Source organism: Apodemus sylvaticus, chromosome X (genome assembly GCF_947179515.1).
Source record: "Apodemus sylvaticus chromosome X, mApoSyl1.1, whole genome shotgun sequence".
In the NCBI taxonomy this organism is placed as follows: domain Eukaryota; kingdom Metazoa; phylum Chordata; class Mammalia; order Rodentia; family Muridae; genus Apodemus; species Apodemus sylvaticus.
The window spans coordinates 38,496,702-38,520,272 of NC_067495.1; the positions used below are offsets into that span (position 1 = coordinate 38,496,702).

At 37.1% G+C, this 23,571-nt stretch overlaps 1 protein-coding gene across 1 annotated transcript in view; it reads left to right on the forward strand.

Annotated features, from left to right (window-relative positions):
- The first annotated feature begins 207 nt into the window (after positions 1 to 207).
- The window catches only part of LOC127674430 (odorant-binding protein 1a-like), a 43,212-nt gene continuing 19,848 nt past the window's right edge, over positions 208 to 23,571 (forward strand). The window contains exons 1-5 of the mRNA XM_052170217.1: positions 208 to 258; positions 728 to 867; positions 1,904 to 1,977; positions 3,348 to 3,458; positions 4,137 to 4,235. Of these exons, the coding sequence (XP_052026177.1) occupies positions 208 to 258; positions 728 to 867; positions 1,904 to 1,977; positions 3,348 to 3,458; positions 4,137 to 4,235 (475 nt within the window). The remainder of the gene's footprint in view (positions 259 to 727; positions 868 to 1,903; positions 1,978 to 3,347; positions 3,459 to 4,136; positions 4,236 to 23,571) is intronic.

Consider the following 23,571-nt stretch of genomic DNA (forward strand, 5'->3'; position numbering starts at 1 on the left):
TATTCCTTTAAGGACATGAGTTCATATTTCATCTGCCATGGCACAGCAGGAAGTACTGAACAGAACTATGTTGTTATGATAGGAAATCATTTGTTGATTCCATGTCCCTCCCTTCCACTAACTTTATAAAAACCTTTGTCAGTCCACATCCTTCACAATTAGTTATCTACTTTGAGCTTCTGTAGAAGAGCAAAGTCAGGTGCCATCATGGTAAAATTTCTGCTGCTGGCTTTGGCATTTGGACTGGCTCAGGCTGAGGTAAATGTGTGAGGTCTGTGTTTGTGTGTGAGCTTTCTCAGTAGCATCATTCTATGGATGTGATATGTCATTCAGTTTATCCATGCAAGTCCATCTTCATTAAATAACCCTTCTGAGTTTTATTCAGGTACATTTTTCCAATCAGATGTTTTCTAAGATGAAAGATGTGAAATAATGGATTGGATTTACACATTGTATGAGGACAAAAGATAAGCAGTCTCAGGTCTATAATTCTATATATATCAGGTCATCATATATTTTGAGTTCCTGGTAATATTATCTTGAACTAACAAATGAAATATCAATGATGAATATTTCCAGTAATTTTAAATATATTAATGCTTGAGAGAAGAAATGTGAATACCTACTCTTAAAGTGTTGTATGGTTTTTGAGAGAAGAGATGTGAATTCCAACTCATACTTTAATGGTCTGTATGGTTTTCTTTTGTCATTTTTATTGCTTTTCCAGATTGAAGGAGAATGGAAAACTGTTGCTATCGCTGCTGATAATGTAGACAAGATAGAACCAGCTGGAGAAATGAGACTCTATTGTCGTGAAATTACTTGCGAAGCAGATTGCAAGATATTGAAAATCACATTTTATGTCCAGTAAGCAAATAATCCAGAATGTAAACTGAGCAAACTATTTAAATTTCCTATAATTTTTGTTTTTGTTTTTGTTTGCTTTGTTTTTTAAGACTGGCCTCTCTGTATAGCCGAGGCTTTCCTGGAATTCACTCTGTATACAAGGCTGGCCTTAAACTCAAAAATTGTTCTTCCTCTGCCTCCTGAGTTCTAGGATTAAAGTTGTGCACCAGCACTGCCTGTACTATTTCTTACTTCTAAAGTGATTTATTTTACAGGGGAATGTTTTACTTCTGGTCATGAATCCAAAGACTTCATTTTTAGCAATGCAATAATATTATTATATGATGGGTCATATCTGGATAATACTCAGAGAGATAATGCATGTCTCAAATTTCATGAGTACACCCTGAGGGATAATTGTGTTTGGAAGGATGCCATTGAATTTTATCATCTCTGTATGACAAGGAACCCTCTAAAGTAATCATCTGTAGTTAGGTGAAGGTTGTGATCACCTAGGTCTGAGCCATAGATATTTTATTATTCAATCAGTGATTTCATAAACATCTTCCACAAATAGGTCAGATAAATCTTGCTTTAGTATCTTTTTGATGAACTCTACATTCAGAGGTTCTCTCTGACATTTTGATTACTATTCACAACTTTAACTTTTTGGTTACATATAATACCACTTGAAATACATACATTTAAAAACATTTCTATATTGTGGTTGGACTAGTTCAAGAGAATTTTCGTTCAGAAATTCTTTCTCAATGACTATTTCAGTTTGTATAAGGATATCACAGAAACTTCATAGTATGGGGACAAATTGGCACAAATAAAAGAAACTATATGACTACAACCAGTATATTTTCTGAACAAGAAATAGGAAAATTTTAGATGAACAATTAAGAAAAAAGAGGTAATTAGGTCCAATTTCTGTACAGCGATAACATAACTGATCACAGTTCTTACTTAAATGCATTATAAACTTGATCTTTAATATGAATTCAATGGTAGCAATGAAGAAACCATTGTTCCTCTCTCTAATATTTTTTAGTGAAAATGGACATTGCTCTTTGACCACAGTCACTGGGTATTTGCAAGAAGATGGTGAGACCTTCAGAACCCAGTGTAAGTACAGTTTCTGGGGGCACCATCTGGGACTAAAGCATTGTGGTTTATGTTGAGAGTTCAGCTGGCCAATCTCATATAGGTTAAGAGTTAATTTGATTGTTTGGAAATTTATTAATCTCTCCAACCACCTCAAATATGTTACTAAGAACAAATACATTCTAGGTCACCTGAGGTTTACTTGGAGAAAACCATTATTATATAAAGATGTGACCAATTCTATTGTGACAATATATGTTGCAAGTAGTTTTTCACAAAAACAATATTTCCAGATAATTTTTACTGTTTTATCTTTTAATATTGCATCAATATTTTATTTGCAAATCCTGCTACTACATAGTAGGCCTTATTGTTATTAAATATATTTGAAGAATTCTTGCTTCTTTCCCCCCTGTTTTTGCAAGAAAAAACATGACCTGTCATCCTTGAGTGAGGGAAATTTTAGTTTGCACTTTTATTTTAAATATTTATTTTCTCAGGTATGGTAGATATTTTAATATTCTGAATATTGACTGAAAAACTTTCATTCTGAAAAGGAGTTATGCATAATACATGTTAAAATATTTCAAACTGACTTCTTCAATGTTATAAGTAATCCTAAAATAATAGCAACAGTATTCAAATAAATTATACATAATTTGACTTTGCACTTGATATTAAAGCATGAAAAACAAACAAAATCAAACAAAAGATGGCATAGTCTATTGTCCTGAAGATTTGTTAACTAATTTAATATCATTATTCAAAAACAGATTTGGAATAGAGAGGGACCAGATCCTAATATTCTTTTACTTGCTTGTAAGTTTGATAACAGAATAAGTGCAATTGTTTCACAAATCTCTGTCTCTGTCACTCTGTGTTACACACATACACTTTATGAGCATCTAGTAATCTCTAAAAATGTCTTATATACTTTTTAATAATAGAGAAAGTACAATATATTGTGAATGTTACTAATTAGTAACTATCTCTTTGAGTATATGTATACATTTCTCATCACGTTTTCCAATATTTAAAAACATAGTTTTATCTTCTGAAAAAATTCACCAACAGCCTTTGATATCTGGTTGAAAGTGCCAGTAGTACCTAAACAACAGTCCCACTAGTCTTGGCACAAGATATTCTGAGAATTGGAAAGTCTCTATACTTTGGATTTTTGATCAGTTTTGTGGCATACAAATTGATATTCTTCATATTATAATGTATATATGGAACGTGAATGTCTACAGGAATAGGCATGTATGCATGGATTGTATATTAGTGAATCAGTGACTATTGCTTCTGTCAGGGTCAAATTAATGTTTCACAAATAGGTGACATCAGAAAATTGAGTGTCACTGACTTTTGAAATATTTCTATTATCATTACAGATCAAGGGGATAATCACTATGCAGTTGTGAAGCAGACACCAGAGAACATAGTCTTTTACAGTGAGAATGTTGACAGAGCCAGCCGGAAAACAAAATTGATATTTGTTGTTGGTAAGAATGGCAATGCATCTCTGAAATAGTAACAAAGCTACTACTCTGAAAATAAAGACTAAGTCAGATTCACTATTCCCCCAGTACCGTGTTATAGATGTCCAAAGTTCTTTCCACTCACTGATAACCACATTGTGTGTGGACCTACATGAATGTTGTATTGTAATAGAGTGGCATGACACTAAAGATTGTGGGCAATGAAGGAAGTGATTGGAGGAGTTCATGTTCATGTTTTCTCCATGGACAAATGGGGCATATGTGATTTTCCCAAAGTTCAGACCATTTTCAGTGTCATTTCATGAAATGTGTAGAAAATTAAAGCATACAGTATAGCCCAAGAGAAATGGGGAGTTTCCATTTTCCATCGAAGTTCTTGACACTTTTATTTTTAAGAGTAGATGAGATTGATATGTGTAGTTTCCATAGACAAATAGTTTCTAAGTTTTTGTTCATCATGAAATACTGGAAAGTGATCTAATATCACAAGTTTTACCTTATTATTTATGTGCATGAGCCTTGGGTTAATTTTTATTAACAATATTAACCCCATCCAGAATGGATGAATTTGGAGAAGTTGGGACTTTTCATTAAATATCATAGTGGGACACAAAGGAAACAATATTCATAATGCAGGATTGTCATAAACAAATCTCTGACACTATTATTCATGGAATGCAGGAAAAAAACCTTTAACTCCTGAACAAGAGGATAAACTTGGTGAATTTGCTGTGTCAAAGAACATTCCTCCTGAAAACATTCGAGAAGTCCTGGGTACAGGTAAAGTTAATGCATGTTGTTTTTGCTATAGCATATATATATATATATATATATATATATATATATATATATATATATATATATATATATATATATATATATATAATATACTAATAATCATATACAAATTTATCTCTATTTGCATATGTATATATGTATATATACATAAACACACACACACATACACACACATATATATATATATGTTTATATATTTATACGCACACATATTTCATTCCTGATTTAGATAGAAAAATTTGGGAGCTTTTCTCATTTCCTAGTGATAAAATCTTTGTTGCTTCTTACCCCACTTACTTTCTTTTACAGATCCCTGTCCTCAGTAACAGTCTTCTGTAGGTGAGTAGAAAGGGACCCCATATATACCCACATATATGTTTTAAGTGAGAAATGTTTTTATGTAAAATTTGATATAAGCATGTTAGTAAAAGTACTTGATTTTAAATGAAGCGAGAGTGTTAAAAGTGTTTTATATTTGAAAGTCCTATAGTGACGAGTGTGACATAGAGAATAATTTCATTTATGAAATAATATTAAAGATTTTTGTATCATTCAGAATTGTTAATGTTTTTATTTCGAAAATATTCCATCAAGAAAATGTGTTTTTTTCATTTGAAATCTTTTCATTTTAATATGATTTCTGGAGTATATTTTCAGCAGATTTGGTATAAGCCTGTTTCCTTTTCAATATGTACTTTGATCACTCTCATTTTAAATTTGTATGTAGGACCACATTGTTATTATTTCCTGTAGTTACAATCTATATATCCAATGTATGGGGCACAGATTATATTTGTGAAAGAATTCCTTGTGTACAAATCTTTATCTATAATCTACATTGTTATATTTAACTTTGTTCTGTTGCAACCTCAGTGAGGAAACCTTTCCTGTCAGCTCAACCATGTGTTAATTTTTTTCATGTTTGCACAGATAACAACAGGATGAGAATTATGCATCGTAACCTCTTCACTGTGGAATCAGTATCATGTATAATTAAACTTTCCTTTCAAAATACTTTTTTGCCTCCCTGGTGCAGTCAAGGTACTGCATACCTGACTTGACTTTCCTTCCTCTTCTCATGACCTGTTCTTCCTTTTTGAATGAATAAATAAAACGATTCAAGAAGCAATAATGACCTTGTGAAAAGAGTCTCATTTAAAAGGCATGTGAATATAATACCTAAATATATGTAGCACATAAATGTTGACCAAATGATATATTTATATGTAAAACAATTGTAATATTTGAAAATGTCACACTTCAGGAGGCATTGCCAAGAACATCACAGAACTGAACTTTATGTTTTTCTTAGTATTTAGTTTCAACTGTAACTTTTCATAGGAGTTTGAATTATCCCAGCACACTAAAATATCTCACATAGCAAACTCATTGTTTCTGGCTATATTTTACACATTATTTAAAATAGATAAAATAAATATCTTTTCCAAAAAATCCCTCTACAGGGATTATCTTTTGCTTAATGACTCCAGCAATCAAATGAATCCAGGCACATTCAAATAGTATACAAATGAGTCAATCAGTTTTGAGAAATAGAATAAACTCACTGTAATCCATAATACCAAACCCTAGAAATATGCATTTATATACTACATTTTTCTATGTGTATTACAATGATTCCCTAGAAGGTAGTTAGCTATCAAGAAATAAGAAGCAGATACAGTCTTCTTAGAGGTTTGGAACAGTGAAATGAAGATGTAGACAGTGTTGTTACATCCTGTTTGGAAAGTCTAAAGATGAAACAGATGCAAAGTAGTATCCATAGGCAGCTGATGTGATTAAGAAACCATGGCACAGTCTTTTTGTTGTTGAAAGAAGGCTGTTATTTCACATTCCTTCCTGTTCCTTGTTAAAAGATGTCACTTAAAAAAAACACATATGTATAATCATTTTTTACAGTCCAGACATTTCCCCTCCTAGTCCACCCTCAGAAAGTTCCTCATCCCATTTCTCCTCCTCTGTCTCCAGTAGGATGTCCCTAAACTCATAGACCACCCCCACCCACCCTGTCAGTCCTCCCCATTCCCTGGGCCCTCAAGTATCTCCAGGGTTAAGTGCATCTTCTCTCACTGAGGTCACACCAGAGAGTGTTTTGCTGTATATTTGTCAGGGGCCTGGGACCAGCTTGTGTGTGCTGCTTGGTTGTTGACTCAGTATCTGTAAGATCTTAGGGGTCCAGCTTTGTTGAGATGCTGGTTTCCTATGGGGTCACCCTGTTCCTCAACTTCTTCCAGCCTTTCCCTAATTCAACCACAGGGGTCCCCCAACTTCAGATCGTTGTTTGGGTATAATTATTTGCATCAGTCTTGGTCAGCTGGCTGTTGAGCCTCTGGGAGCACAGCTTACCTAGGCTCCTATCTGCAAGTACATCATAGAATCAGTAATAGTGTCAGGTCTTGGAGTTTCCTCTTGAGATGGGTCCTAATTTGAACCAGTCACTGAACCTCATTTCCCTGACTTTTCTCCATTTGTGTTGCTGAAGTTCTTTAGACAAGAGCAATTCTGGATTAGAGTTTTTGACCGTGGGGTTGCAATCCTATCCCTTGACTGTATGCCCTGTCTTTCTACTGGAGATGGACTCTTTGAGTTCCTGCTCCCCACTGTTGTATATTTCATCTAAGGACCATACCATTGAGTCATGAGAGTCTCTCACATTCCAGGTCTCTGGTACATTCTAGAGAGACCCCTGACCTCCCAACTCCTGAGGCTGCCTGTTTCCATTAATTCTGCTGGTCCTCAGGGATTTACTCCTGAACCCCTCATGGAATACCTTGTCAGGTTCCGTTTCCCCCCCCCCCCTTCTTCTCCTAACCTTATCTATCCCTCTGTCCCCTGTGATTGCTTTCTTTACACTCCCAAGTAGGGTTTAAGCATCCTTACTTGAGTACTTCAGCTTGTTAACCTTCTTGAGTTCTGTGCATAGTTTTCTGGGTGTTCTGTAATTTTTTGCCTGATATTCATTTATCAGTGAGTACATACCATGCGTGTTTTTTTGGGTGTGAGTTACCTCACTCAGAAATTATATTTTCTAGTTCCATTCATTTGCCTGCAAACCTCATAATGTTCTTGTTTTTATAGCTGAATAGTATTCAATTATGTAAATTAACTGCAATTTCTGTATCCATTCTTCTGTTGTAGGACATCTGGGTTGTTTCCAGCTTCTGGTTATCACAAAATAAGGTCACTCTGAACAATAAAAGAACTTTATGGAACACATGGCCTTGTGGAATCATTGAGCATCTTTTGCGTATATGCCCTGGAGTGGTATAATTGGGTCTTCAGCTAGGTCTATTTCTATTTTCTTAGGAAACTCAGGATTGATTTCCAGAATGGTTATATCAGTTTGTAATCCTACCAGCAATGGGTGAGTCTTTGTCTTCCTCCACATTCTCTCCAACAGGTGCTGTCATCTGTTTGGTTTTTTTTAAATCTTAGTAAGTATGATTAGTGCTACCTGGAATCTCAGAGTTGTTTCGATTTGCAGTTTCCTGATGACTAAGGACATTGACCATTTCTTTAATGCTTCTTGGCAATTCGAGATTCCTCTGTTGTGAGTACTTTGCTTAGATTGTACCCCATTTTTGATTGGGCTGTTTGGCTTTTTTTGGAGGCTACCTTCTTGAGCTCTTTGTGTATTTTGAATATTAGCCCCTGTCAGATATGGAGTTAGTGAGGATTTTTTCCAATTTGTAGGTTGTCAATTTGTCTTATTGACTATGTCCCTGCCTTATAGAAGTTTTTCTGTTTCATCAGGCCCTGTTTATTAATTCTTCATTTTAGAGCCTGAACCATTGGTGTTCTGTTCATGAAATTTCCACTGTGCCCATGAATTTGAGGCTCTTGCCCTCTTCCCCTTCTATAAGATTCTATAAGATCCCCTTCTATAAAATCCTTCAGTGGATTTTGTTTGATGTGGAGGTCCTCACTCCCCTTGGACTTGACCTTAGTGTAAGGTGACAAATATTGCTCTATTTTCATTTTTTGACATACCAACTACCAGTTAGACCTTCACCATTTATTGAAGATGCTTTCTGTTTACCATTGTGTATTTTTGACTTCTTTGTCAAATGCCAAGTTACCATAGGTGTGTGGTTTTATTTCTGGGTTTTCAATTCTATTCCATTGATCAACCTGTCTGTTTCTTTACCAATATCATGCAATTTTTATCAGTATTGCTCTCTAGTATATCTTGAGAACAAGGTTGGTGATTCCCCCAGAAGTTCTTTTATTGTTACTAATTGTTTTTGGCATTCTGGGTTTTTTCTACCCCAGATTGCTCTTTCCCTGTCTTTGAAGAATTTTGTTGGAATATTTATGGAGATTGCATTGAATGTATAGATTGCTTTTGGTAGGATGGCCATTTTTCTATGCTAATGCTACAAATCCCTGAGCCTGGGAGATCTCTGCATTTTTTGAAGTCTTCTTTGATTTCTTTCTTTAGAGACTTGAAGTTATGGTCGTGCAGATCTTTCACTTTTTTTGGTTATCTCAATGTAATTTATATTATATGTGACTATTGTGATGGGTGTTGTTTCCTTATTTTCTTTCTCATCCCATTTATCATTTGTAAAGTTTGAATGCTGAATGTACATTTATGTCACTACCCCATTCTCCACCTTATTATTACTATTTCTTTGCCTCTAAACTCTCCTTATAATTCAAAACTTCTGCATTAATTTAATACTTATTTGAGTGGATATGTTTTGTTTGGTTTTATGTGTGCCCTCTTATGCCTTCTTGTCTTTCCCTAGCATCCACATTCCCAAGGGGAATCAAGTCTCTACAGAATTAGGTGCATCCTCTCCCACTGAAGCCAAACAAGGCAGTCCTATGCTATACATGTGCTGGGTGCCACAGACCATTGCATGTATGTTCTTTGGCTGGTGCCTTATTGTCTGGGAGATCTGAGGAGTCCTGATTAGTTGATATTGTTGCTCTTTCTAAGGGCTTGTAATCCCTACAGCTCCTTCTATCTTTCCACTAATTCTTCTGTAGGGGTCCACAACCTCAGTCCAATGGTTGGCTGTGTTTATCTGCACTTGGAGACGGTGGGTTGTAGCAAGGGATGTTCCTGATCCAGAGGCTGAAACCAGAATATTCCTGCCAGAGGCCTCCAGACAGGATCCTCCAATCTGTGAGGCAGGTGTAACCTGTGCAGGCTTCCTCTTCCACGCTGGCTGCTGGGTGGATCTCTATCTTCCTGTACCACTTGAAGATGGCACGCTTTGGCTGATTGTATTTTCTTGTATTTCTTTTATTTATTCATTTCCCTTTAAGGGATTCTACCTGCTTGACTATATTTTCCTTAATTTCATTAAATAAGGGATTTATTCATTTAATATTTAAATGCCTATGTCATCTGTATAAAATTAGACTTAAGGTCATTTTCTTGTACTTTAGTTGTGTTAGAATATCTATGCTTAGATGTGGTATTGTAGCTGATTTCTGATGGTGCCATATTGTTCTGGTTTTGATGATTGTACTTTTACACTGGCCTATAGCCATCTGGTTATTTCTTTGTATTGGCAGGCCTGAAAGTTTTTGATGGTAATAGGTCTCTGGGGATTCAGGTAGAGCTGCTTGTCCCAGGTGGCAGATGACTTCAAGGGATACAGGCAGGGCTGGTAGTACCTGATGGCTTCACACCTCTGGTTGTTCTGGATAGCAGCAGGCCTCTGTGATGCTTGCGTAGAAGAGCACAGAACAATTGTACTCTGAGAGGCTTCACCTAGCAGCTGAACAAACAGATGCAGAGACCTACAGCCAAACACAAGATGGAGCTCTGGAAGTCTTGTGAAAGATTTGGGGGAAGGTCTGAGAGACCCAGCAAGTATAGGGACTCAACAAGATAACCAACAATGCCAACTAATCTGGACCCTTGGGGGCTCCCAGAGATTGAACCACCAACCTAAAACCATATATGATCTGGACTTAGGACCCCTGCACATATGTAACAGGAGCATGGATTGTTCACGGATAATCTTTCTGCATTAAGAATGCATAAATGTTGTTTTTATTGTTGTTTAAAACTACTTGAAGATTTTTGTATTATTAAAGTAAAAATAACAAAGATCAGTAAAAGAACAATGACTCATTTTGGTGGACATACAGGAAAAGGGCTACTCTTGTTCATTTTTGATAAAAGTGAAAACTGGATCATCACTATAAAAATTAGTATGTAGTTCCCCCCCAAAGGTCTTCATTGTTTTAACCACAAGTTTTTGTATCCTGAATGGTTGAGAACACTTAATGAAATGTTCAACATCCTTAGTCATTAGGGAATTGCACATTAGAACCATCCTGAGATTCTACCGCACACCAATCAGAATGGTCAAAATCAAAAAGTTAGGTGACAGAAGATGCTGGTGAGTATGTGGAGAAAGAAGAACACTCCTATATTTTTGGTGGTATTGCAAACTTTTATAACCACTCTGGACATCAGTCTAGTGGTTCCTCAGACAATTGGATATAGTACTACCTAAGGACCCAGCTATAACACTCCTGGGCATATACCCCAAAATGCCCCAACATGTAACAAAGGGCACATTGTCCACTATATTCATAGCAGTCTTATTTATAACAGTCAGAAGTTGGAAAGAACCAAGATATCCTTCAGCAGAGGAATAGACACAGAAAATGTGGTACATTTACCCAATGGATTTTAACCAGCTATTAAAAACAATGACTTTATGAAATTCATAGGCACATGGATGGAACTTGAAAATATTATCCTGAGTGAGGTAACTCAGTCATAAAAGAACACACTCACTGAGAAGTGGATATTAGCCAAAAAGCTCACAATGCCCATGATACAACCCACAGACTATATGAAGCTCAAGATAAGGAAGTCCAAAGCCCTTAGAACGGAGAATGAAATATCCATGGGAGGATATACAGAGACAAAGTGTGGAGCAGAGATTGAAGGAAAGGTCATCCAGAGACTTCTCTACTTGGGGATCCATCCCATATACAATCATCAATCCCAGACACCATTGTGGATGCCAAGAAGTGCTTGCTGATTGGGGTCTGATATAGGTGTCTCCTGAGAGGGTCTTCCAGAGCCTGACCTTACAGAGACAAATTCTTGCAGCTAACCAATGGACTGAGCATGGGTTCCACAAAGGAGGAGTGAGCAAAAGGATTGATGGAGCTGAAGGGGGTTTGCAACCCATAAGAAGAACAACAGTATCAACCAACCAGAACTGTCAGAGCTCCCAGGGACTAAACTACTAACCAAAGAGTACACATGGCTCCAGCTACATGTATAATATAGGATGGTCTTGTTGAAGGGAGGAGAGGGTCAATGCTCCAATGAAGGGGATTGCCCGAGTTGGTGGGTGGGATTTGGATGGTGGCTGGGTGGGGTAAAATCCTCATAGAAGCAGGGGTATGGGTATGGGATAGGGAGTTTCGGGAGGGGTGCTTACTGGGAAGGAGCATAACATTTGAACTGTAAATGAAAAACATCTTGAAGAAGACAGGCTACTTGCTATGTCCACCCATTTTTAATGTTGTGCTTGGGACAGTAAACTACACAATGCAATAAGAGTAGGAGATTAAAAGCACACATGTAATTCAATATACACACATATTATACATAAGAGAGCCCCCAAATTGTACCAGAACACATGTGTATCAGTCAGCAATTTCTGTGATATTACAACAAAAAGATTCCGATTGCAAACATCAACCAGATTTATATAAATCTGAAGCAAACACATGAAAAATAATCATAGACATATTTTCATTTATATTAGCATCAAAGAAAAACATCTTTGAATAAACATAACCAAGAAGATGAAAGTAAACTTCTAATCTCAGCAGTAAGACTTTGAGGAAAAAGAAAACCCAGAAAATGGAAAGGCATTTATTTTAGTTTTTAAATATTTTTTTATTTATTTAATTCTAGCTGTTGTCACCCTTCCTGGTCCCCTTCCAGAGTGCCTCATCCCATTCCTCTTTCCCTTTGTTTTGGAGAGCGTGCTCATTCCTCCTATACCACCAGGCATTCCCCTTCCCTGGGGCCTCAAGTCTCTTTAGGATTAGGCACATTTCTCCCACTGAGGCCAGAATATGCAGTTTTCTGCTATGTATGTGCCAGGGGTCCTTAAGCCAGGCTCTGTATGCTACCTGTCTAGTGTCTCAATCTCTGGGAGCTCCCAGGGTTTGAGAAGATTTGAGACTGATGGTCTTCCTATGGGGTTGCCCTCCCCTTCAGCTTCCTCAATCCTTCCCCTAATTCAACTATAGGGGTCCTTGACTTCATTCTAATGGTTAGGTGTAAGTATCTGCCTCTGTCTCAGTCATTTGCTGGTAGGGCCTCTCAGAGGACAGCCATGCTCGGTTCCTGTCTGTAAGCACATCATAGCATCAGTAATGGTGTCAGGTCTTGGTGTCTCCTCATAAGGTAGATCTCCATTTGGGCCAGTCACTGGACCACCTTTCCTTCAGACCCTTATCCATTTTCCCCCTGAATTTCTTTTAAATGGGAACAATTCTATGTCACAAATTTTGACTATGAGTTGGGTAACTTAGTCCCTCCATTTGAGGGTGGTCCCACTTCTACTCCTCACTGTTGGACATTTATACTATGGTCACCCACAGTGAGTCCTGATACTCTCTCACCTTCCAGATCTATGGTATTTTCTAGAGGGTCCCCTACCCCCAACCCCCAGAGGCTACATAGCTTTGTTCATTCTCCTGGCTATCTGGGCTCCTCTCCTGTCCCTGCCTCTCATACCTTATCCTTCCATCTATTTCCCTCCCTCTCTCTGCCTCCTATGATTATTTTGTTCCCCTTTCGAAATGGAATATAAGCCTCCTTAGTTGGGCCTTCCCTGCTAGTTAAACTTATGGTCTATGACTTATATCTTAGGTATTCTGTACTTTTTGGCTAATATCCACTCATCTGCAACTACATGCCATTCATGTCCTTTGGTTTACCTACGTCAGGGTGATATTTTCTAGTTCTACCCTCTTGCCTGCAAAATTCACGATGTCCTCATTTTTAATAGTTGAATGATAGTATTCCATTGTGTAAATGAACCCCATTTTCTGTATCCATTTGTACATTGAAGGACTTGTTGGTTTATTCCAGCTTCTGGATATTAAAAATAAGGCTGTTATTAACACAGTGGCATATGTGTCCTTGTGGCATGATGGGTAATCTTTTGGAATATGCCCAGGAGTTGTATAGCTGGGTTTTCAGGTGGAAGTAATTATAATTTCCTAAGGAGCTGTAAGATTGATTTCCAGAATGTTCATCTTTCTCCACATCATGGTCAACATACGCTGTCACCTGATTTTTTTATCTTAGTCATTCTGACTGGTATAAGGTGGTATCGTAGGCTTGTTTTGTTTTACATTTTCCTGAAAACTAAGAAGCTTGTACATTTATGTTCTTCTTAGGCATTTGAGATTCTTTTAGTGTAAATTCTTTAAGTCTGTACCCCATTTGTAATTAGGTTACTTGTGTTTTTGGATGTTGATGTCTTTCATTCTTTGTATATCTTTGAAATGAGCCCTTTATGGAATATTAGTCAAGTGGAATAGTGAAGATTATGTTCTTAATCTGTAGGTTGCCAGTTTGACCTATTGACTGTGTCTCTTGCCTTACATAAGTTTTTTTGAGGTCCCATTTATCAATTGTTGATTTTAAAGCCAGAGTCAATTGTGTTCTGTTCAGGAAATTTTACCCTGTTCAAATGAGTTTGAGGTTCATTCCCAGTTTGCATACAAATAGAATATGTGTATCTGGTTTCATGTTGAGGTTCTTGATCCACTTGGACTTGAGCTTTATGCCAAGTGATAAATGGATCTATTTTATTCTTCTATAAACAGACTGCTAGTTAGACCAGCACTATTTGTTGAAGATCCCCCCCCCCCCCCGCTACTGCATGATTTTAGTTTCTTTGTCATAGATCAACTGTCCATAGTGTGTGGGTTAATTTCTGTGTTTGGGATGCAAGGATGGTTCAATGTATGAAAATTCATCAATGTCATATACTATGTAAACAAACTTAATGAAAAATCACATGATCATCTTATTAAATGCTAAAAATGCCTTTCACAAAATACAACACCCATTCTTTTTTGGCTTGGTGAGATCAGAAATTCATGGCACATACTTATTCATAATAAAAGCAATACACAACAACCTAATAGCCAATAACAAATTAAATGGAGAGAAACCAGATTTTATCTTTCTAAAATCAGGGACAAGACAAGGCTCTCCATTCTCTCACTATCTATTCAATATATTACTTGAAGTTCTAGTAAGAACAATTAGAGAACAAAAGGAGAAGGGTGAGTTAACTCAGTACCAAAAGGACATGTATGGCATATATTCACTAATAAGTTGATATCATGCAAAAAATGTACAGAATACCCAGGATACAAGCCACATAACTCAAGAATGTTAACAAGCTGACAAGTCCAAGTAAGAATTCTTCAATCCCACTTGGGAAGGAGAAGAAAGCAATCCTTGGGGTGGAGGTCAGAGGGAGTGAGTGAGCTGGGTAGCAGAGAGATGGGGGTGGAAGGGAACATGATCAGGTATATAGAGAGAAGGGTTCAGGAGTGAAGCCTTGAGGACCAGCAGAATGAATGGAAAGAGGCAACCTCAGGAGGTGGAAGGATGGGGGACTTGATAGAATGTACAAGAGACCTGGGAGGTGAGAGACTCTCAGGACTCAAAGGGAGGGACTTTAGATGAATTGCTCTACAATGAAGAGATGGAACTCAGGGTCCATCTCTAGTAGAAAGAGAAGGTATCAAGTGGAGGGATTAGGTTGCCATCCCACAGTTAAAAACTCTGACCCAGAATAGTTCCTTTCTAAAAGAACTTCAGGGACAAAAATTAAGACTAGACTGAGGGAAAGAAAATCCAGTGACTATCACAAATTGCCATCCATCTCAAATGGATGCTCCAAGGCTTGACACTATTACTGATGCTATGGTGTTCTTACAGACAGGGGCCTAATATGGCTATCCTCTGAGAGGTTCCAGGGAGTAGAGAGGCCAGGCAGGATCAAGTTGGTTGGGGGAAGGAGGGGGACATCCTCTCAGAGTGAGGGGAGGAGGAAATATTTGAAGAACTGTTGAAGGCAGACCAGGAATGAGATAACTACTGGACTATAAAACAAAATAAAGATCAAAAGAAACAAAAGAAAAAAAGAATAGCTATATATGTCAGGCTGGCTTCAAATTTGCAGAGATCTGCCTGCTTTAGCCTCTAGAGTAAAGGCATAAAACCATGTTCCATCATGCCCATTAATATTTGTGGCTTTTATGGGTATTTTAGTATTAACAATATGACCTACTAAAATGCCATGGCATTAATTCATTGCTAAATACTATGAATGTGAATAAGGCTACAACTTTAGTCATGACTTGAGTTTAGTAGCCACTGTAAATATTGTCTGCATCCATGAAGTAATTGACATCCAGATTTTTTAATCCATAGACTGAATGCTGGAGAGGTCTTGTTATCTCGTAGATCCTGTTCATGGAAATAAGCTAGGAGCTAATAAAAACCCGAAGCCTGTCTTACTTTTCAGTGATTGTAAAGGTTTCCTTCACATCATTTTCTCTGTATAGTTAACTCCCAGCTTTAGTGGTTAGTGTAAATGGAAACAACAGAAAGTGAATCTCTTCAAATGCTACTGATATATAAAATGGAAATGTGACCCATAGTACAAAGGCCTTAAAAACAAGAAGCTGATAGAGTCTCATAGACACTTCTGTAATTTATTTTTTTCAATCCTTATTTTTAGTGATGGTCCTTAAACACTTAAACCTCCCTTATAGCCTACCACCCACCAGCTGTAGTAGAAAGGAAAGATATGGGGAAAGTGAACTTGCTTAGAAATGGTTCTTTGGAGCAAATACCATCTGCTTTGTTAGGAAATCATCAATTCAGTTCACAGGTCAGCAGGGACAGCTCTATCCACTTCATGGATATAACAGCAGTTCAATATGGTAGAGTTGGAATACCAAACAGGAATCAGCAGTGGTAGAACTACTAAGCAGAAACAAATAGGCCTAAGCCTCCCCACAAGTCAGCAGGAAGGGCCAGGAGGGACAGCAGGAGAAGTGTCTTGGTTGTGCCTCTCTCAGTGAAGTGAAGATCAGCTAAGATGTAAGACCAACAAGGATTACCCAGCTAGTTCTACAACCAAGCCAAGTTAGCTCTATAAGTAAGTCTCAAGATCACTATTCTTTAATGTCCATCCATTCCTATTTATATTCCCTCCAAACATCATGTGTCCTTCATGGGTCTTGCCTCAGCATTATGACAAGTAGCCAGAGCTCCCAGAAGCAACAGGAAACTGCACCCCATCACCAGAAGTATATAGGTGTATTCTCTCTGTGGTGTCCTGAAAAAAGTAGCTCGACTATGCAATGTAATGTGGACCAATATTTGTGTGTCATTAGCAAGGAATCTTTCATTACATGCCCTTTCACATATTTGTTTATCAGAACATCCTTTCACTTGTGTCTGCCTCAGCAAAGTGTTTCATCTTGAGTCTGCCTTAGCCTTTCACCTGTGTCCACTTCAAGAAAACACTTCTTCACATATTTACCCCAGGAAAATATCATCCAACACAACCGATTTTCCAAAGAACCCTTAAATTTCCACTTCAAATTCTGTCATGCATAGAGTCTGAAATGCGTTTCTGGATTGATGTTGGGTGGTGGCACTGACTGGAGGAGAGTGTGGAAACTTTGGCAGATGGGACCTGTGGCAATTAGTTTTTGTCAACTTGCCACAAACTCAGGATTACATTATCCTATGAGCTTGATCACCAGGATCTCATGTCTCCAGAGGCATCTTGACTCCCAGGAGCTCTGCCAAACTCAGAATCTCGGGATCACAGGATCCTGGAATCACAGGACCACAGAGACAGCTGGACTCTGAGGAGTTCTTAAACAACTAGGATCACAGAAAGGAAGTCTCAAGTCAGATCTAGTGAAGGCAGGTAGCAGTAGAGATGAGGAGATGGCAGGAGGCAAGCTTAAGAACATAAGCAACAAAAACCAAGGTAACCCGGCATCATCAGAACCAAATTCTCCTACCATAGCAAATCCTGGATACACCATCACACAGGCAAAATAAGATTGGGATCTAAAATCACTTCTCATGATGATGATAGAAGACTTTAAGAAAAAATAAGCAACCTCTTTAAAGGAACACAGGAGAACACAGGTAAACAGATAGAAGCCCTTGAAGAGGAAACACAAAGATCTCTTATAAATTTCAGGAAAACACAATCAAAGAGGTGAAGGAAATGAACAAAGCCATCCAAGATCTAAAAATTGAAATAGAAAGAATAAAGAAGTCAAATCACAAAGGGAGACAACACTGAAGATAGAAAACCTAGGAAAGGTATGAGGAGTCATGGATGGAAGCATCAGAAACAGCACACAAGAAATAGAAAAGAGAATATCAGGTGTAGAAGATACCAGAGAAAACATTGATATAACCCTCAAAGAAAATGCAAAAGGCAAAAAGCTCCTAACTGAAAACATCCAGGAAATATAGAACACAATGAGATGATCAAACCTATCTATAATATGTATAGAAGATAGTGAAGATTCCCAACTTAAAGGGCCGGTAAATATATTCAATAAAATTATAGAAGAAAACTTTCCTAAGAGAAGGGCACCCACATTCATAAACGGAACTTGACTAAAGTACAAAACACACATCACACCCCACAAAATAATAAAGGGAGAATTCAACACCTCAAATGTCAGCAATGGAAAGATCATGGAAACAAACTAAAAAGAGATACGGTAAAACTAACAGAAGTTATGAACCAAATTGATCTAATAGCTATTTATAGAACATTTCATCCTAAAGCAAAAAAAAAAAAAAAAAAAAAAAAAAAAAAAAAAAAAAAAAAAAACCAAACCAAACCAAACCAAAACAAAACAAAACAAAAACCTTCTTCTCAGCACTTCATGGTACCTTCTCCAAAACTAACCATATAACTAGTCACAAATCAGGCCTCATTATATACAAGAAGATTGAAATAATACCATACAACCTATCAGATCACCCCTGCCCAAGGCTGTTCTTGCCACCAAAATAATGGAAAACACACATACATATGGAAGCTGAACAGTGCTCTACTCAATGTTAACTTGGTCAAGAAAGAAATAAAAAAGAAATTAAAGACTTTTTAGAATTTAATGAAAATGAAGACACATCATACCAAAACTTATGGAACACAATGAAAGCAATGGGAAGAGGAAAACTCATAGCTCTAAGTGTATACAAAAAGAAACTGGAGAGAGTTTTCACTAGCAGCTTGACAGAACACCTGAAAACACTAGAACAAAAAGAAGCAAATGCACCCAAGAAGAGTAGACAGCAGGAAATAATCAAACTCAGGGCTGAAATCAATGAAGTAGAAAAAAAGAGAAATAAACAAAGAATCAACAAAAGCAGGATCTAGTTCTTTGAGAAAACCAACAAGATATATAAACCCTTAGCCAGACTAACCAGAGATCTCAAAGACAGTATCCAAATGATTAAAATCAGAAATGAAAAGGGAGACATAATAACAGAAAATGTGGAAATTAAAAAATTCATCAGATCCTACTACAAAAGCTTATACTCAACAAAATTGGGAAATCTGCATGAAATGGACAATTTTCTAGACAGATACTAGGTACCAAATTTAAATCAGGAGCAGATAAACCAACTAAACAGTCCTAGAACCCTGAAAGAAATAGAAGGACTCATTAATAGTCTCCAAAACAAAAAGTCCAGTACTAGATGGGTTTAGTGGAGAATTCTATCAGACCTTCAAAGAAGACCTAATGCTAGTACTCTTCAAACTATTCCACAGAATAGAAACAGAAGGAACCCTACCCAATTCATTCTATGAAGCCACAATTGTGCTTATATCAAAAGCACACAAAAGCCAAACAAGAAAGAGAATTTCAGACCAATTTCCCTTATGAACATTGATGCAAAAATACTCAATAAAATTCTTGACAACCAAATCCAAGAACACATCAAAATGATCATTCACCATCATCAATTTGGCTTCATCCCAGGGATTCGGGGATTGTTCAACATCCTGCAATCCATCAACATAATCTACTACATAAACAAACTCCTTGAAATAAACCACAAGGCCATTTCATTAGATGCTGAAAAAGCATTTGACAAAACTCAGCATCCCTTCATGTTAAAAATCTTGGAAAGGTCAGTAATTCAAGGCCCATACCTAAACATAGTAAAAGCAATATACGCAAACCAGTAGCCAACATCAAACTAAATGGAGAGAAACTGGAAGCAGCCTCACTAAAATCAGGGACCAGACAAGGCTGCTTTCTCTCCCTATGTATTCAATATAGTACTTGAAGTTCTATCTAGAGCAATTAGACAGTAAATGGCGGTCAAAGGGATACAAATTGCAAAGGAAGAAGCCAAAATATCACTATTTGCAGGTGAAATAATAGTATACATAAGTGACCCCATAAATTCTACTAGATAACTACTGAACCTGATAAACAAATTCAGCAATGTGGCTGGATTTAAAATTAACTCAAACACATCAGTAGCATTCTTCTACTAAGGGATAAACAGGCTAAGAAAGAAATTAGGGAAACAACACACTTCAAAATAGTCACAAATAATATAAAATACCTTGGTGTGACTCTAACCAAGCAAGTGAAAGATCTGTGTGACAACAACTTCAAGTCTCAGAAGAAAGAAATTTAACAAGATCTCAGAAGATGGAAAGATCTCCTATACTCATGGATTGGCATTATTAATATAGTAAAAATGGCCATATTGCTGAATGCAATCTACAGATTCAATGCAATCCCCATCAAAATTCCAACTCAATTCTTCACAGAGTTCGAAAGAGCAATTTGCAAATTCATTTGGAATAACAAAAAAGTCAGGATAGTGAAAACTCTTTTCAACAATAAAAGAACTGGGTAAATCATTATCTCTGACATAAATATTACAGAGCAATAGCAAAGAAACTTGCACTGTATTTGTACAGTGACAAGCAGGTAGACCAATGGAATAAAATTGAAGACCCAGCAATGAACCCACACAATTGTAGTCACTTGATCTTTGACAAAGGAGCTAAAACCATGCAGTGGATAAAAGACAGCTTTTTAAAAAAATGGTGATGGTTCAACTGGCAGTAAACATGTAGAAGAATGAAAATCAATCCATTCTTCTCCCCTTGTACAAATCTGAAGTCCAAGTGCATCATGGAACGCCACGTAAGACCTGAATACTAAAACACTGAAGCTAATAGATGAGAAAGTGGAGCATAACTTTAAATACATGGGTACAGGGGAACAGTTACTGAACAGAACACCAACAGCTTATGACTTAAGATCAAGAGTTGACAAAGGGGACCTCATAAAATGGCCCAAGCTTCTTTAAAGCAAAGGACACTGCCAATAGGACAAAACAGCAATCAACAGATTGGGAAAAGATCTTTACCAATCATACATCCAATAGAGGACTAATATCCAATAAATATATATAAATTGGAGTGAGGACACACCTATTCAATTCCTGGGCATATACACAAAATATTCTCCAACATATAACAAGGACACATGCTCCATTATGTTCATAGTAGCCTTATTTTTAATAGCCAGAAACTGGAAAGAACACAGTTTTCCTTTACCAGAGGAATGGATACAGAAAACGTGGTACATTTACACAATGGAGTACTACTTAGCTATTAAAAGAAATGACCTCATAAAATTCCCAGGTAAATAGATGGAACTAGAAAATATCATCCTGAGTGAGGTAAACCAATCACAAAAGAACACACATGAGGAGAAAGAGAAACATTTCTCCATTGCTGGTGGGATTGCATGCTGGTACAACCAGTCTGAAAATCAGTTTGGCAGCTCCTCAGAAAACTGGACATAATACTACCTGGGGACCCAGCTATACCACTCCTGGACATATACACAGAAGATGTTTCAACATGTAATAAGAAAACACACTCCACTATGTTCATAGCAACCGTATTTTTAATAGGCAGAAGCTGGAAAGAACCCAGAAGTAATTCACCATATGAATGGATACAGAAAATGTGGTATATTCACACAATGGAACACTACTCATCTATTAAAAAATGAATTCATGAAATTCTTGGGAAAATGTATGGAACTAGAAAATGTCATCCTGAGTGAAGTAACCAAATCACAAAAGAACACACAGGTTATTCACTAATAAGTGGATATTCGCCCCAAAGCTTGGAATACCCAAGGTAAAATTCACAGACCACATGAAGCTCAAAAAGAAGGAAGACCAAAGTGTGGGTGCTTCAGTTCTTCTAAGAAGATGAACAAAATACTCACAGGAGAAAATATGGAGATAAAGTGTATAGCAGAGACTGAAAGAAAGGCCATCTAGAGACTTTCACACCTGGGGATTCATCCCATATATAATCACCAAACCCAACACTATTATGAATGCTAAGGAAGGCCTGCTGAAAGGAGACTGATATAGCTGTCTTTTTAGAGGCCCTGCCAGAGCCTTACAAATAAAGAGGCAAATACTCAGAGCCAACCACTGGACTGAGTGTGTGGTCCCCAATAGAGGAACTAGAGTTTGGACTGATGGAGCTGAAGAAGTTTGCAACCACATAGGAAGAACAATAATATCAACCAACTAGACCACCCAGCATTTCCGTGGACTAAGTGATCAACCAAGGAGTACACATGGATCCAGCTGCATATGTAGCAGAGGATTGCCTTGTCTAGCATGAGGTAGGAGAGGTCCTTGATTGTATGAAGTATCAATAGAGGCCCTACTGCAGAGGAATTGAGGGTGGGGAATTGGGAGTGGGGTGGGTGGAGGAACACCCTTATAGAAGCATGAGGATAGGGAGTTTCCAGCAGGGAAACTGGGAAAGGGAATAACAATTGGAATGTAAATAAAGATTTTGTTATATTTAGTACATTTAAATGAGATGAGATTAAGCATATCAATCATATTAAAACTTCTCTTATTTGATTAAATTTTCTTTTTTTTATTCGATATAATTTATTTACATTTCAAATGACTTCCCCTTTTCTAGCCCCCCCACTCCCCGAAAGTCCCGTAAGCCCCCTTCTTGATTAAATTTTCTAATCCCAAAACATCAGTAGTTGAGCAAGGAAATTATGATTTCCAGGTCAAAAGTTCAGAAAGAACTGAAGCCCTTGTGTTCAAAAGCATGTACTAGGGATCTGGAATGTTAACTACACTGGGTTGGCTCTTTAAAGGCAGTAATGCATAACCTATCATCAGACCGAGGGATTGTGACAACATGATGAACTTTGGTTTACCTGTGTGGAAGAGACCATACCAGAGCCTCCCCCAGACCCTGATTGTGAGCTTGTTTATTCTCAGCCATTCCATTGTATCTTCCTGTATTGGGGGTGTCACATATAATGAATCTATAGAAACAATCTTGATGAAAGGTATGACAAGTGGTTAATCTTTATAGCCCACCTTGCTGTAAGACATCACATTACTTCACAATGAATTTTAATGTTTTTCTGTCTAATAAATTATTTAACTTACTTAGTAGATTATTGTGCACATGGTATTGAGTTAATAACACCAGGGAATATTTTTTGACAAATTGTGTGGTAGTTAACTATGTCTATATCAAACTACGTGGGGCCAGATTCCCAAAGTTTGAACAAAGCCTATTTAGTTGTGTTGAAACAACAATTTAGCTTCCTATGGATTTTTACTCTTTAACTCTGGTGGTTGTGGAGACCCCTATAAAAATGTGCTATGTATATATGTACCATCTCAAATTTGTTAACTTTTTAGGTTCATGGGAGATATCTCATTTATTAATATTTTCAGAGTCAGTATATTGACCTAAGTTTACATCCCTCTTCTGTATAATATGGCAGATATGGGATACATCCATGTCAATTCTTTTCTGAAAATGAAAACAGGAGGATCTCACAGTGTAGGTAAAGTGCTAACTGACGATATTTGAGAAGCTTTAGTACAATGGAACATTATATCTGAAAAACCACCTGCATGGCTCCTGAGAATTGACATGGGACAATGAACTTTTGAAATCCAAATACTTGTCATTAAGCACAATATTGATGATGATTTAAAAATGTGTAGGTCTTGGGAAATAGAACAGAAAATACAGTAAGTATGTTTTTTTTTTGTCTAAATCTACTCACTGTCTTTGAAAAAATTTCACTTGTTATGTTTTTTCTGACAGAAACATATTCACAAATTTCTTTATTGAAACACTTTATGTATACAGGGTAATAAGAGACT